This window comes from Acanthopagrus latus, chromosome 6 (assembly GCF_904848185.1).
Source record: "Acanthopagrus latus isolate v.2019 chromosome 6, fAcaLat1.1, whole genome shotgun sequence".
In the NCBI taxonomy this organism is placed as follows: Eukaryota; Metazoa; Chordata; class Actinopteri; order Spariformes; family Sparidae; genus Acanthopagrus; species Acanthopagrus latus.
In genome coordinates, this window is record NC_051044.1 from 15,629,154 (window position 1) to 15,645,125 (window position 15,972).

At 39.6% G+C, this 15,972-nt stretch overlaps 1 protein-coding gene across 1 annotated transcript in view; it reads right to left on the bottom strand.

Annotated features, from left to right (window-relative positions):
• fkbp5 (FKBP prolyl isomerase 5) overlaps positions 1 to 13,342 on the bottom strand; it is a 16,952-nt gene extending 3,610 nt beyond the window's left edge. Inside the window, exons 1-10 of the mRNA XM_037102286.1 lie at positions 12,939 to 13,342; positions 8,040 to 8,174; positions 7,738 to 7,882; positions 6,128 to 6,270; positions 4,969 to 5,083; positions 4,721 to 4,877; positions 1,621 to 1,711; positions 981 to 1,064; positions 705 to 890; positions 344 to 583 (exon numbers count right to left, since the gene is read on the bottom strand). Of these exons, the coding sequence (XP_036958181.1) occupies positions 344 to 583; positions 705 to 890; positions 981 to 1,064; positions 1,621 to 1,711; positions 4,721 to 4,877; positions 4,969 to 5,083; positions 6,128 to 6,270; positions 7,738 to 7,882; positions 8,040 to 8,144 (1,266 nt within the window). The 5' untranslated portion in view covers positions 8,145 to 8,174; positions 12,939 to 13,342. The remainder of the gene's footprint in view (positions 1 to 343; positions 584 to 704; positions 891 to 980; positions 1,065 to 1,620; positions 1,712 to 4,720; positions 4,878 to 4,968; positions 5,084 to 6,127; positions 6,271 to 7,737; positions 7,883 to 8,039; positions 8,175 to 12,938) is intronic.
• Positions 13,343 to 15,972: the final 2,630 nt, after the last annotated feature.

Genomic DNA, 15,972 nt, shown 5'->3' on the forward strand with positions numbered 1-15,972 from the left:
AGCCTTCTGCTCTTTGTTATTCAAATTCTACATGTACAACAGCAAAAAAATATTTTGGCCATAAAAATGTTAAAAATGATTCCATGGCGTGTGTTTGTTGAGAGCCCAGTGTGAGAACAAATTATACAGTTTCTAGAATTGTTTCTTGAAACATGAAATTGAAAAGAAAAGAAAAAGATATTTTAAAGAGTGAAAAGAAAAGAAAAGAAAAGAAAAGAAAAGAAAAAGATATTTTAAAGAGTGAAAAGAAAAGAAAAGAAAAGAAAAGAAAAGAAATGAAAAACACAAATGAGTCAGGCTGACTGTTTGTCTACACTTAGCCAAGAACAGTGAGTTTACAGACCTTGGCATCCCGTTCTGCAAATTTCTGGAACATGTTGGCATAGGTCTTCTTGTCCTGCTCATGATGTTCCTTAATCTTGCTCTGGCAGATGGAAATCTGAGCACGAGCTGCTCGATTCGAGGGGTTGACTTGAAGCACTTGCTGAAAGTCTGCCATGGCCAGGGTGAACTCGTTGCGAAGGAGGCGAGCTTCCCCGCGGCGATACAAAGCCTTCTCATTGCTCTCATCAAGCTCGATCACCTTAATGCACACGCACAATTACACACATAGTAATTACCAAAGACTGTATCCAAAAAATATTTGGCAGCGAAGAGACATTGTCATAAAATGAAAACGTGTTTTAATTTGGACTTCAGCTCACCTTGTTGCAGTTCTCCACCACTTGCGAGTACTCTTTTAACCGTAGGAAACACAGCGCTAAATTGAGGTGTGACGTCAAAATGAAGTCCTGTATCTTCTTCTGCTGCTCCATCCCAGAACCACACTCCATTTCTAGCCAAGAGACAATGCGCTGGTACTGGATGACTGCCTGGTGGTGCCGCCCTGCCTATGATAGGAAAGATGATACCATTTTATGACAATATGCAGAATAGGAATGTGAATTTGTGAAGATAAAAGATCGGCATGGGGAACGTACCTTAAAATATTGATTCCCTTTATGCTTAACTCCAGCAGCCAAATCCAGCTTTTGCTTCAAGTCCATTTCCCAGGATTCTTTAGCCTTGTGGAAACACAGTCAGGTCAGACAAAGTGAGTAAACACTGTTTTTGTTTCTGTTTCAGAAAGTATCAACATAACTGTGTAAGACTTATTAAAGGTGTACAACGCAACTTTTTTACCCACCTATAAACAAATAGAGACGGAGGTCTTGATAGAGGGAATAACCTGAACAGGAGCTAAAGGCCAATTTAATCCTGATTCTTTTAATCGGAGCAAAAATCTGGTCTGGGACATTGGGTGGCACTGTTGTTCGTCCCAGATCAAATGATTATGTGACGGGTTTAGAGATCAAGTCTTACATGAGTAGTAGCTATATGAACTCAAAAATCAACTGTTAACATTTCAGTGTAAAAAAGAGGTGTGTATTTTGAGTTCAGGTGGGGTGAAATCAAATAGAGCCAACTACCCACCCTACAGGTCAAGAGTATAGGTCCAAAAAGTTACATAGTGCCCCTTTAAAATTAAAAATGAAAAGTGTGTTTGAATTTGTTCAAACCCAAACCACACTCCTGAACTTATTATTTCTTTGGATTTAAAAATCAAAAAGCAGGGCTCACCCTTTGAAAGTCTTTAAGGGTGACTTCGTATACAATGTCTTTGTCTGGTCCAATTTTGTACTCTGGTTTACCCTCGCTTCCGAAGCTGTACCTGTGAAAGCAAGAACGGACACAACAGAGCATGAGCCTGGTGATGACGCTGCTGAGAAGAACAATAAACAAACTGTTGAACCTTCATTCTGAAACAACCCACTTCTCTGTGTCGAACAGCCAAACTGGGCACAATGACAGTATTAACTGTCAACTCAAGCCGTTTGACATTTAAACTGCAGTGTGGGAAATACCAACTGTTGTAAAATTCAAAACCCAAAACTGGTGAAAAAAAAAAAAAAAGAAAGACAAAGATCCCTGGATGTTACACTTTTCATTTTCTATTTTATAGCAATATTCCAGAAACTTCCAGAGCTCAAAATGCAATGATACAAAGGAAAAACATACAAAGGGCTTGTGGGAACATTAGTGAGGACTGTGGGAGAGGAAGTAAAACATACATACCTATTTATTATCAATCCATTCCCTGCAGATTTTAATACAAAACAGTGTGCATTTTACGAGCTCTTAACCGGATAACAGACTCATATGAGCAGAAATGAAAAGATTCCTAAGAAGAGAAATTTATTCATTATTAATTTTAAGATGGTTCCTTTCCTTTTGTTTGTTTGTTTGTTTGTTTGTTTGTTTGTTTGTTTGTTTGTTTGTTTGTTTACATGTCTTTGCCCTTCAAATTTGTTTCAGTTTTAGTTGATTGCTTGCTGGCATGTACTCTCGATTGTTAGTGTGTCATAAATTCCTGGCACTTAACACCAGCACTTTGTATTGCTTTTGCCTGAGGGGATCATGGGGAGGGTTGGTGTGGGCAGGGTTAAGGCAATGATATGATGTGGTTTTTTGGAGCACAGTGTCCTCCTTATTTTTGTAATCCCTCCTTTATTTATTTATTTCAAAATTAGGGGAATGATAAGATGTGTTTTGGGCTGTACAGTGTGCAGTGTTGTACGTATGTGTTTGTTTGTGTTATTTATGAAAAGAGAAAACTGGAGTGAAAAAAAAGCAGGAACAGGAATCTGCTTTGTGTACAATCAAATGAGCATATGAAAAATGTTTTTTGCAATAAATGTAATGTAATGAACTTCGTAAAATGTCAAAAATTGTGAAAAATGCTCATCTAAATTTCGCAGGATCTTAAGTTTCTTCTTCAAATTGCATCTTCAACCGACCAACAGTCCAAAAGCTTAAACCTTGACATCTACCATTACAGAGAAAAGTAGCAAATTCTCATGTTTAGGACGCTGGATACCATAAATGTTTGATCTTTTTTAATTGAAAAAATTATTACAATTCTTAATTCTTTTATTATTCAGCTTACAATTAGCAACTGTCATAATAATCTGAACATTCTTTTGTTTTTTGGATGACTGACAGTTCAGTCACGTCCTGAAGATCAAAATAATTCACATCACGCCTCTGTCTCTATGAATCAATAGTGCATTGCAGAAACAATATCAGCACCATATTCACATTATATCAGGTGACTGTTAGCCTTTTGTTAGCAGCAGACTGCTGTCAGTGATTGTTTTCCACTGCTGAGAACTCACTCGATTGTTGAGGACTGCAGGACTCAATAAGTACGAACTGTTTACTATAAATAGAAGCAAGTAACAATATTGGTGTAAGAACATACTGTACATAAACAATATACAGCAATCTATGACATTACCCATTTCAAGTTTATTTGTTTATGGTAATAGTTTTTGTTTTTGTTTATTTACTGACTTGTAAACATTGCATGTTGTTAGTTATTGGTGCTTCTTATACATATTCATATAAACGCCAATTTTTTCACCTACTTGTATGGATCAATGTTATTAGAGTCAACTAAAACTATAAAGTAATTTAGAACAAAGGTTAAGTGCTGGCTAAAAGAAAATAAGATCTGTGCACATTTTTTGCTAATTCTACTATACTTTGTATTGATGTATTGTGGTATGTGTGCTGTGATATGTGTATTTCATTGTATTTCCATAACTGAACACTGAAAGCTGTGTAGATGTAAAAGCCCACCAGGGACAAAAACTGAGAATTACCAAAAGCTTCATACTCTGTGTGGTACACGTTTCATGCTTTGTGTTGGAGCTATGTTATATTTCATAAAATTCAAATGAGTAAACTATAAACTAAAGCTAGGTGTGAAAAACATTTTGGTTAACTGAACTAAAATCAAAAACAGGACTTGAGAGAAAAAAAAAAACAAAGACAACATTGCATAGTTAAGAAACGAAAATAATGTAAAAAAAAAAAAATGCAGAAAATGTCTTTGGTTTTAGTCTTTGTCAAACATCTCAACACAAGCGTGAGGAGGCACTCAGACTGGGACGTGACTTTGAGTGATGTGCATTGACAAAGTGAGGTGAAGTAAATTTTAACAACTTTTATGAACTTCTTAAATCTCTCATCCCTGACAAATACCCCAAAAGTATTTACCAGCAAACTAAAACTAATAATTAAAACAAAGCTGAATGAGCAAACACAAACTGGAAACTAAAACTGAACGTAATTAAAAATAAAAACGTTATTGAAATGAAAACCTTAAACTATAGTTACTCTAGTTCGTACATAGTGCGTCTATCTTTATTTCTACCTACCTCTGGTCATCTTTGCCATCTTTGTTTTTAGCTGTTTGTCTGTTTCTATCATCCTCTAAATTGTTTTTTAGAACTCTGTGTGACACAGAGCAACTTAAGACTGGAGTCAAATTCCCTCTATTTGTACACGTACTTTGGCCATAAAGCTGTTTCTGCTGAAATACTGATCGTTTGTAAATATAGGGGATTTTTCTGATTACAGTCTCAGTCTTCAAAAGTCCGTATCAGACAAACACTTTAGGAAGCCTGTACTGTAAAATAGAAAATGAATATAATCAGCATCTGATGCCATGAAATAAAAGGTTCCTGGGGATTTTAATTGCATTTTGTCTTCACGGGCGTAATGAAGGACCACAGCAGAGATAATCCCACATAAATACTGACTCACTGTAATTGAACTGAGAGAGGGAAAGAAGTGACAAAGATCACATTTTCAGCTTGAAGTTTCAGCAACTTACTTTGGCTTTAAGTAGAGTATGCAGCACTCTCCCTTCTGCATCTTGTCCATGGCTCGGTCGACGCCGAGAGGAACGCCTTTATCTTCACCTTCACCAACGATGAAGCTGACGTCCCTGCAGTCAAATAATCTGCCACCACAGCTTCCCTCTAGGTGCACTGTGGGACATTAATCATGCCACAGTTTAACCTCAGATGTAGCTGCTTAATAAAAAAAACATCTGTGAAGAAAAACAAAAAGGGGTTTTACCGTCTACTGTTGCTCCATCGTTGGGATTACTGTAACCGTCCCCTTTGACCTTTATTCTCCTTAAGATGCCACCGTCGTCCGTAAGCATCTCCCCTTCAAAACTGAGCAGCTCCATCTGTTCATTGAAAACATTCTATTTAGTCATTGTGCCGCACAAACAGAGATATACAGCAGAACACAAAATTACAGCTCAGCTTAAGTCTGTGTAGGTGTGGGAGGAGAAACGAATACATAACAAAAAACAAGTAGGAGTGAACACATAAGTCAGGGATGTAAAACAGAAGACAGAGAAATAATGACCAGCGGGAAAAGTTGTCTGTTGCCACTTTAATAAACCCCAGTGCTGTAAAAAGTACCGAAAGTCGTATTCGAATGAAAAAGTAAAGACATCGTGTTAAAGTCGGCCATACAAATAAAATAAATTGTAAATACTATACTTGAATAAAGGTCAATGTCGAAAGTATCCGCTATTAAATCTATCTACAGCAAGTAATTTTCTGGCAATGAAAGAACTGAAATCAAATCTGAATTTATTCACATGTATGTATATACCATATACACTATTTCTACATAATGTCCTTTTAAGGACAATACTTGTGTATTTGTCCTTAGTTACATTCAAATGCTAAACACCAAAACAGGGAGAGTTGAAGTTAAGCATTACCCGAACAACTATCAACAATCTGAGTGTGTCGGCACACACTGAGCCATCACGTGAGTAAAATTACTACGAACACCTGATGACATGATGCTTGGTGACATCTGCATCTGACATCTTGTTAGCGGCAATATGGGGGAGCGGAACACAGACAGAAAATTTTCAATTTCAAAGATATTTCTGATGACTTTTTAAGTGTCCACAGGGGGTGACTTGTGAGGCAGATCATTTAGCTCAATGACTTTTGACTCTTCCCAGAACTGACTTATAATTATCATTGATTATAGAGGACAGAGAAAGCCTGAACTGTGTCCCCACTGAGCTCCAAACAGACATCTGAACCGCTGAGTGTTATACTGAGAAGGATTAAAATAGACAAACCAGTTAATTTTATGAGCGCCGTCTTCAGAGGCTGACACGTGCTCCGAAATTATCAGGGTGCCTTGGTGTGATGCAGTTAATGCAAAGAACAAAAAGGAAGCACTGACGCGGCACACTTACCTCGAACACTACTGGAGTGCTTGGAGGTATTTTGTCGGGATTACCAGCAGGTCCATAAGCGTACTCTGGTTTGCAGAGTAATGTGCACACCTCGCCTCTCTGCATGGACAACACACCAATATCCCAAGCCTTGAGGACTTGTCCTGTCAGAAGATGAAGCAAATAAAAACACTATGAGAAGAGATGCTGCTGATATGTTAAGCTGCCTCCAAGACCATGCAATCATAATCGGACACCTCCTCTCTACAGTTAGAGGAGAAGACAGTGAGGAGACGGTACAGAGAGACAGGGCTAAGCCTTGCTCCATCCGAAGATTAAAGAAATCAGCCAACCAGCTATTCCAGAGCTCATTAATCAACACCTTACATCTATTTATTTCGAGCAAAGATGTAAGAATGACCAGCTGTGGTTTTTCAAAGCCGTTAGCTTATATACCTATAAGTCTGTTGGTTTTTGAGCAACAAGCAGATACTCCAGGAAGTTATTGCGCCCTGCCAAGAGCTGGTCCTGCGCATACCCACATTATCGCCCTGTAAAACCACGACTTGTTGTTTTTACACTTCGTTTTATATATGAAAATATAATGTGTTAATTAGGGAGATTTATGGGAGCAAGTGAGTGGGTTTTGTTGTTGTTGGACAAAGCCAGGCTAGCTTTTTTTCCCCTGTGTTTTTCAGTTGAACTAACCGTCGCCTGACTGTAACTTCATATCTGACTGACATGAAAGAGGATGGCTCATCTTAAATAAACAATTAAGCATAATTCTGTTGCTTTAAATGCATGGTTTGTAACTTCTACACCCGCCGTTGTACACCCGCTAAAAATAGGCGACGGACTTCTTTCCTATTAATAGTAGACGAGTTTGCCTGTTTTTTATTTCTGGTGTGTCACATTTGACATCACGAATGTAGAAAGTGGAAAGCAGCACGAAGGCCGTCTCTTTCTTACATCTTTCAGGCTCTCTTTCGAACTCAGCGCCGATACAGAATCACGGCTACGATGGACACTCAGCATAAAAGTTCACTTCAACATTGTACAGTCAGCGCTGAGTTTCACAGAGAAACTGAAATTAAAGATGTGATAAACAGTATCCAGCGTTCCGTGTGGTCCGAGCTGAGTCAGCTGCCTGATCAGCACTGAACATGGGCAACTCTTAACGGAGATGACAAGAGAAGCGTGATGTGTCACTCCTTCACAACGTGCGCTCTCAGCTCCTGAGAAAACAATGTGCCTGATTCAGTATGGTATCTATAAACACTTTTTATAAACAAGTTTCAGTGTGTTCTGGATATAGTCTGATGAGGTCTAATTTATAGTATGCTTTTTAGTGTTTAGGGTTTTTCATACACGCTTATGGCACACAAAGGAAAATATACAGAAAGACAAACTTGTCTTTGTGCAGTGACTGTCATTGCAAGCAGACAAGTTTTGGTGTAAAAATTGGTATCAATTAAAGCTGGAGCCGATAACTGAGCCTGTGACCTTTGCAGAGTCATTTGACGCGGGAATGAATGCCGACTGTACCCTTTTGCCATTGAAGACCATAACCCAAATGTTAGTCAGTGTCAAGGCACCGGCCAGTTTTAACAGTAATACATAAAGTCACCTACCCTTGCCCACATTGAAACAAAAAGGTTCTTTGCGATCTCGACTGCAGTCAAACTTCTTTCCGTTTAGCAACTTTCCCGTGTAGTGGACAGTCACTCTGTCCCCTATCATTGGCCGGTCTCCATCTTGGCCCTCATGCTTCACAACCTGCAGGTGGTAAAGACAAGTTTCCAGTTCAACTGAGAAACCTTTTCGACAGAGAACAGACAAATATCACAACTGTGGTGCATGGTGGAGCGATGAGTCCTCAATGTGCCTACCTATTCAAATCAGAGTTCAAATTGAAAGTGTCGATGATAAATACCTTGATAACTCCGTGGTCTTTGTTAGGTGTTACATCAATGCCCTTTGCAGCAAACACGGCTGTGGCTGACTGGCCATCCATTGGCAGATCCTGATCAGTGGTCATTTCTGAGTGTGGGCATCACACACAGTAACACTGGAGGAACGAGGAACACACAAGCCTACGTGTTAGCAATCTGAGCACCATAAATAACATGTGCTTGTGTCTCATCTTTTTCACTTTGGGACAAATTTGGAGCAAGGAAAAAAGCCACCGGAAAATAAATCCAATTTGTGGAGCCGGACTGGAAAATTCTGATCCCTGACAAGAATATCAATACACGATCTCCATAATCCACCCAGTAAAACTTGACTTTTTTTTCCTTCCACATTATATAACTTGCAGCTATTTAAGGACAGACGTTCCAATTCCATGTACTGTACTGGAGACATCTTTCTAGTTTTACTGCAAAAGCCACATTAACATCGATCCCAGCTGTGTGAGGAACATTACTTTGCACTGCAGTTGTGATGCCGCTCAACTGCACCCCACCTTGTCTGATTCCCCACAGTAATAACACGACTATAAATATGTGAAAGGGAGCACCATGTTGCCTACTTCGGTCATTTTATTTTGAAACACACGCTGTGCTCACCAAAGTACATTACGTTCCCTGCTATTAGTTTATGGCCCTTTGTGCTCTTTGTCAATCTATAAATAACAGTGACACATCTTACGGACACCAGAATTAAATGTGCAGCACGGCACAACCTCATTTAGTGATTTTTCGCTGTTGATTTTGTAACGAGTGCTTCAGTCTTCTTCCTCTTATGCACATGAACAGTGTGGGCTCGACTGTGCGAGCAGACTCTGTGCTGATAAAGCTGCGCCATCACAAATACAGACATGTAATCTCAGTCAGCGTTTGTGATGAGGCAGGTAAAAATCTTGAGCTGGATAGGTGATACACTGACAAGATTTCATCATATATAATATATCAACAGTGTTTGACCGCCTGCACAGCCATCATATCCACATATTTTGATATGACCAGGACTCACCCCATACACAGCATACTGATATCAATATCAATATCACTGTGTCCTGTCAATAAAACATGTTTTCTTGCACTTTTTTCTTTAACAACAAACTAGCTTTCTCACATAAATTAAATACAACTAGTCAGACAAATGATTTTCCCTTTACTTGTCCTAACATAACAACAAATGATTACAACAACCTCAAAGGATAAATTCAACCAAAAAGGAAAATTCAGTCGTCTACCTCTTAAGTAGAGGGGGACTGCAAATCATCATAAAATGGCTCCGTACAGCTCGTCTAGCGTATTCAAGTTCTCAAGACCCAAAACTGATTTCAAAAGATGTTATTTACATCCTCGACAAGCGGTCGAGCTCGTGCGCCCACTTGAGATGGGGGGCACGCTCACACTTTTAGCCTAGCAGCTGCAGTGAAGATTTCAGCTTTACATGGAGGTGTAAACAACATCCTTTTAACAAAATTTTGTTTTTTGTTCGTTTCAAGTCTTTTGAATGCTTTAAAACCATCCATAAGTGTTTTGTGGACTGTTAAACTCCACCTGACTTTGACAGAAAGACAGACAGACATACAGATAGATAGATAGATAGATAGATAGATAGATAGATAGATAGATAGATAGATAGATAGATAGATAGATAGATAGATAGATAGATAGATAGATAGATAGATAGATAGATAGATGGTTGGTGTTATAACTGCTAAGTGTTGCTCTCTCATCACAGCAGTGACTACCTCAATGAATGCACATTGCCGCATTTTTTCAGTCTGCCCCATACAATTGTGTCGACATTGTTTGAAGACAATGAAGAAGTTAGTTAGCTATGTCAAGCATGTTGGCAAACACTTTTGGCGCTTATCATCACATGCGGCAGCTGAGACGTTAACACTTGCTTGAATAGCATCAGCTCACAGCTGTTCTGGGACTTTGGGATGTCACTAATGGCAGGACTTTTGGCCCGGGGTGGCGAGGCTTTTTGTCCACAAACCAGACATATTCAGTTTGCGCTCAAAGAGGAGGAAAGAAACCAGAACATATTCACATTTACGAAGCTAAAGAGATTACTGAAGCCAATGAATTTATTATTAAAGTAGTTGGGAGATGTTGCAGCTCTATATCTACGATGACAAAATAGAGTGAATACATGTTCTCGCAAGACTCAGAACACTGTTGAATGCTCCTGTTAAAAACTTTTAATTTTATTATGTTATGAAACACATAAACTGTCCCTCTATCAGAAGAATCAAGGCAGTTTGGGATAGAAAACGTTGTACGTCTTGTAAAATGTTGTGAGGTGGGAACAGAAATCATAGACAAAATGAGGTGTATGCGTGCAAATTAACAACAAGATACGTGCCATTTTAAAATATCACAAGGAAAAATGATGTCAGTTGTCAAATTGTTAGCTGCTGAAAAGTAAAGGTTTATATTGAGGCTCATGTTGCGTGTTTGTGTCGTCTGCGTTAATATATAAATAACGATAAGAGGAAACGTTCCAGTCAGAACTCTGTGCCTGAGAGTATTTATCACATCACACCTTATTGTAACCATCACCCATCACCTGAGCTCCCCTGTCATGTATCACTAGGACAAGTTTGGGCAATTAATTAGATTGAACTCATCAGTCTGGTAATGTCAAGTTCAGATTGACTGCACATCCTCAAGACAGTAATATGAGTGATAAGTTTTGCAGTTTGCTGATCAGACGGGACTCTTGCGGCCACTTGATATTTCCACAGCTTCACTGCTACAAACTTTGGGTTTTCCCTGCATTGGCGCTCTAAATTTTTCCACCAGTTGTCCTGTTCTTCAGTTGCTGTTGATGAGCATGTGCAAATATTTAGATGTCCTGCTATGGTGACTAAGTTCTTAGAGATCCTGTACGAAAAATGAAGCAACAGAGCTCGGCCCTAGAGAGAACTTGGCAGTGTGTGCTCGCTGAATTGGGTATTGATCAAGATCTCAGTTCTGATTTTTCTGTGTGTGAGAAAGATCTTAGGACCAGTTAGAGGCCCAGCTGTGTGCCTCAAGCCACAGGGTGAAAAACCATAAAGATGCGTCTCTCTGATATCTGCACCGTTTATTCTGCCTCTTCAGTTTGGTGTCATTCACAAGTGTTCGTTTTTCACGTGTTTTCCTTTTGTCGAACACAAAATGTCTGTTTTATTCCAGAAGCAGCACCTGTGTCTTTTAAATTTCATGGATAGCATTTTAGATGTAACTTGTTGAACGCGCACACGGGCGTGTGTGTGTGTGTGCATGCGTGTGTGTGTGTGTCTGAACACAATGTTCCTTCTATTCACAGTTCCCCGCTGGCAAAGCCTGATGGTGTTCACCAATCCCCCTCACGTACGAGCCTGCTTCATTTTTTAAATAAAAAATGGGCAGATTCAATTATTCAAATTGACCATACCTTGAATTTGAATATGAATTTGAACGAAGGAGATTTAAATTTCAATTAGTGGTGACCGTGTTTTGATCATCAGCACGTTCATATAATCAAAAGTTATTAATTCCCTCAATTTTGTCATTTCACTTTGTTCTTTTGTTTTAGGAAAAATGTTGTTTTTTATGAAAAAACTCTGAGCAGGGAACTACAGACACAGATTAAATGGCATGTGAGCTTCACGTACATAAACTCAGATACCCTGCGGAGGAATGCAGGAACAGAACACAATGAAGCAAAGACCACATCCACAGACGCACACGGTGTATCTGTACATTCTGTCTCACATCCGTACTCTGCTGCTGCTGCTGCTGCTGCTGCTGCTGCTGCTTTATATATGAACATGAGAGCGCACGGTGTGCATGACCGAGCCATAGGCTCAAGTCCTGAAGCAGGGCTTTGTCTGACATGTCCTGCTTTTTTCTTTTTTTTTTCCTTTTTAAACCTCACACATATATGACAAAGAGTTTGAAAATGAAGCTTGTAAAGTACGAGCATCACTTTGCTGCTTGAGTGGCACAGATTCTTTGTACTTTAAATTGTAAAACCGACTGTGAGAGCTTCTGAATTTTACTGCTTCTTTTTTAAGGCAGTGCCACCCTTCACTCTCATGCAAGTGTTTCTATAGACATGAAGTTATGTATCTTCCTATGCGTTTCCCTGGGGCGCTCTCATTCATCTCTGGGACTCTTGTCTCAACCCGTGTCCATGTCAGCAAGCCAGCTCATCTCAATCTAAATACACAAGCGATGACACCAGCATACTTGAAGTCACTCAGAGGCGTCCATCTGACCTGTAATGCTCTTAAATGAGTAAGAATCATTTGGGACTGAGCACCAGTCATTGCTGCCTCTGTCTCAGAGACAGGGGTGGGACAACCTGTACTTTGGGAAGATACACCTAAGCCTTGAGGGATCCTGGGATGTAAACTGTTGTCCTCACCTACCTCCAAGAAGAAACCACAGCCAACCACCACACACACGCACACACACACACACACACACTTTTCCAGTAAACACTCACAGGGAGTCTTATCAGCCCTTCTTTTTTCTTTTTTTTTTCCCCAGAGCACACTGTTACAGCTGTAACCCCAGATGCCCCCATACACGTGCGGCAAATCCATCCATCCTGGAACATCTTATAATGATCACCTAATACAGTTAGAGACGCGTGTCCCCCTTTTTATTTGTCGCTGTTATTTTTTTTTTCGAAGGGGAGCATAATAATAATAATAATAATAATAATAATAATAATAATAATAATAATAATAATAATAATAAAAACGCTCGACAGCCGGCACGTTACATCTCCGGGAACTCCTGAATGAAAGTCCCTCTCTCTCTCTCTCTCTCTCTCTCTCTCTCTCTCTCTCTCCGCTGCAGGAGAAATAAATAAGACAATGAATTAAAATACTCACATTTCGTCGCGCTCCTGTTATTTTCCAACCCCTCGCTTCTTCTTCCCGGAGAAAGGAAACAGATGACGGCGAGGTAGAAGCCGGAGAAGAAGAAGAAGAAGATGATGATGATGATGAAGAAGAAGAAGAAGAAGAAGAAGAGGCGACCGGTGAGTGTTGCAGATCGTGCGCCCGCGTCTATTCCTCCAAACTCGAGCCCGCCCCTCTCATCTCGTGTCCAGGGTACTAAATGTTCTGCCCATGCGGGTTACTACGTAGCGCCTGTTTATTCTGTTGCTGTTTGTCCCCCCCTCTCCTCCTCCTCCTCCCCCTCCTTTATCCCTCGCAGCCCCCTCTGGTGATAAACGTGCCGGTGAAGTAACCACATGGATCCCGGGACTTCAGAAAATGACAGTGGCATGGAGAGGAGAGGGAGAGACAGAGAGAGAGACAGAGAGGGAGGGAGAGAGAGAGTAGTTGTGGGAGGGCGTTTAGTGTAAAATGAAGGGGCAGGTCTTGGAAAGAAGCCACAAAGTAACACAATGTTCCGGCTGTACTGTAGCTGTACCGCCGCCGCCGCTGATGAGAACACTGTGTTCCAATAGACACCCTGACCTGTAACCCGTTCCGTGCCGAGCCAGGCCGGGAACAGCCTGTACCGCAGCAGGCTGTTCTCTCGGCTCAGCTGACAACACATATCATCAACACTGCTGTGTAATAGCCTGACGCACACACACACACATAGATAGACACACACACACACACACATACATAGACAGACAGACGAGGATGTGTAACACCGACTCAAAAGCACATCACGCTGCCCGATAAGACGCGCGCTGAGACGGATTACTGTCGGGAAAAAAAAAAAAGAACGAAAGAAAAAAAGCCGCTTCTTCTGACATTTTTACGCGATAGGTACACACGGTGTCGCGTTTCTGTAAACTTATACGAAGGTAGGGACTTCGACTAATGCGCATAAATGTGTGCTTTTAACACTTGTTGATTTTTTTTGTTTGTTTGTTTGTTTGTTTGGATTTATATTTGGTATTATTCTCATTGTTATTTCTCCCCTTTCTGGGTGGAGATCAACAACAAGTGTTTACACTGTTGTGAGTGTTTGTCAGTGGTGGAGAAACAAGTCACCACCACGTGTAAAAAGTACCAGCACTAACACAAGTATTATTATTTATTCTTTTTTTTTTTTTTTTGGATGCAATCACGTAAATGTAAAAATGTATTATGAGAAGAAAATAAAAAAGTAATTCCTGATCCATGTGATGTTTAATGAGCTATTCATTTTTTTTATTTTATTTTATTTTATTTTATTTTATTTTTTAGATATGTTGCAAAACGTTTTGTGGCTTTTTCTCTTGCAGGTTAAATTTTAACTTGCAAGAGATAACTAGTACAGCTGTTTCACAGAATGTAGGCTCAAATGTCCGAACTGTGGCTGGTTTATTGCAACCTGAAATGTCACCGTAGTCTCATCAGCTTTCCCTGAATACTGCACCCGCAGACTGTAGGGTCCTGTTTTGTTTTGTTTTTTTGTTTTTGTTTTTTGATTTTTTTTTTCCTGGACCTGTCTTTGTCTCGAAGTTGGGGGTTTCTACACAGTCTGTGCAGAGGCAAACGGTGTGATCAGGGGACAGATCTGTGTACTGTCATGTTACTGCAGTGTTGGGTTTACAACGTCTTGATTACATCTGCTATAAGTGGAGTTGAATAGTAGACATACATGGTGCAGGGTGACCAACATGAAAAAGACATATATGTATATGTATATATATATGTATATATATATATATATATATATATATATATATATATATATATATATATATATATATATATATATATATGTATATATATTCAATGAATGCATGCGCTCCAGCCTTCACAATTCAAGTTTTAGGTGTTTATTTTCTTGAGACAAAAACAGTATCTCGACACCAACGATTAGTTTTTTATATCTTTTCTCATCAGATACAATCTGTACCACCAGCAAAACCAGTGTGAGATGCTGTGTGATAAAACTACACAACATCGCTTATCATCTTTGTTAAAACCGGCCCAATCATCAAAGTATCAGAGTGCCTTAAATTCATTGACTACTCGCAAAATACTAGATGACACCCACCCTGCTGCCATCTGGCAAAAGATACACAAGTATCTGCTGCCGTAACACTAGACTACAAAGCAGCATTATTCCCCCAGCCGTGAGACTCCTGAGCTCATCCTCAACACTCACATGGTCTAAAATAGATGTAGCAGGACTCAAGGACTCGATCATTGATCATTATCTAGTTTTTTTAAACCCTTGTTTAAACAAATGATGGCATATTTACCCTGTACCTTGTACCTTGTATCCTCTGTAACATCGCTGAAGTTACATGGTGAAACCCAGCATCGATGACATTAGCTGTTCGCTAATAAAATACAACATGTTGTCACAGCCCAAGTAATTAATAGGTGGGATTTGTAAAAAGTGGTCACCTGTGGAAGTCGTACTCCAAACAAATAGGGGGCAGCATATCACCAGAGTAACCGCTAACTGCTGCTAAGTGTAGCGCCCTTATGTAGTTAGTTCAATTAGCCATGTAGATAACATCCATATCATAGACACCATTGGCTATATTTTTTTTTGGGGGGGGGGGGAGATATTGTCAGAACTATTACTTCACATTCTGTTGATTGTTTTGATTTTAAGCCAGCATTTAGAAAAAAATAACTTCCCTCCTGCCTCATATTTTATAGGATCCTGTCGAGATGTCAAATGACCAGTTCAACTAATAAACCTGGTCCAGGTGTCGACATTTGTAATTACTTGTTGATGAGGTAATGCATTATGTTTTATGAGCAGCCTTTCACATCTCACTCTGCAAAGAGAATAGTGCCAATATTGTACAGTAAACGGTACAATACAAATGGCCTTTCATTACCTCCTAACTAATCTGTCACTGTAGCCTGATTAGGGTTTTCATCTTGTCCATATTTAAATACAGTATGTAAGAGAACACTGAGTGTTAAACTCCTCACTGATGATAAGGTTAAG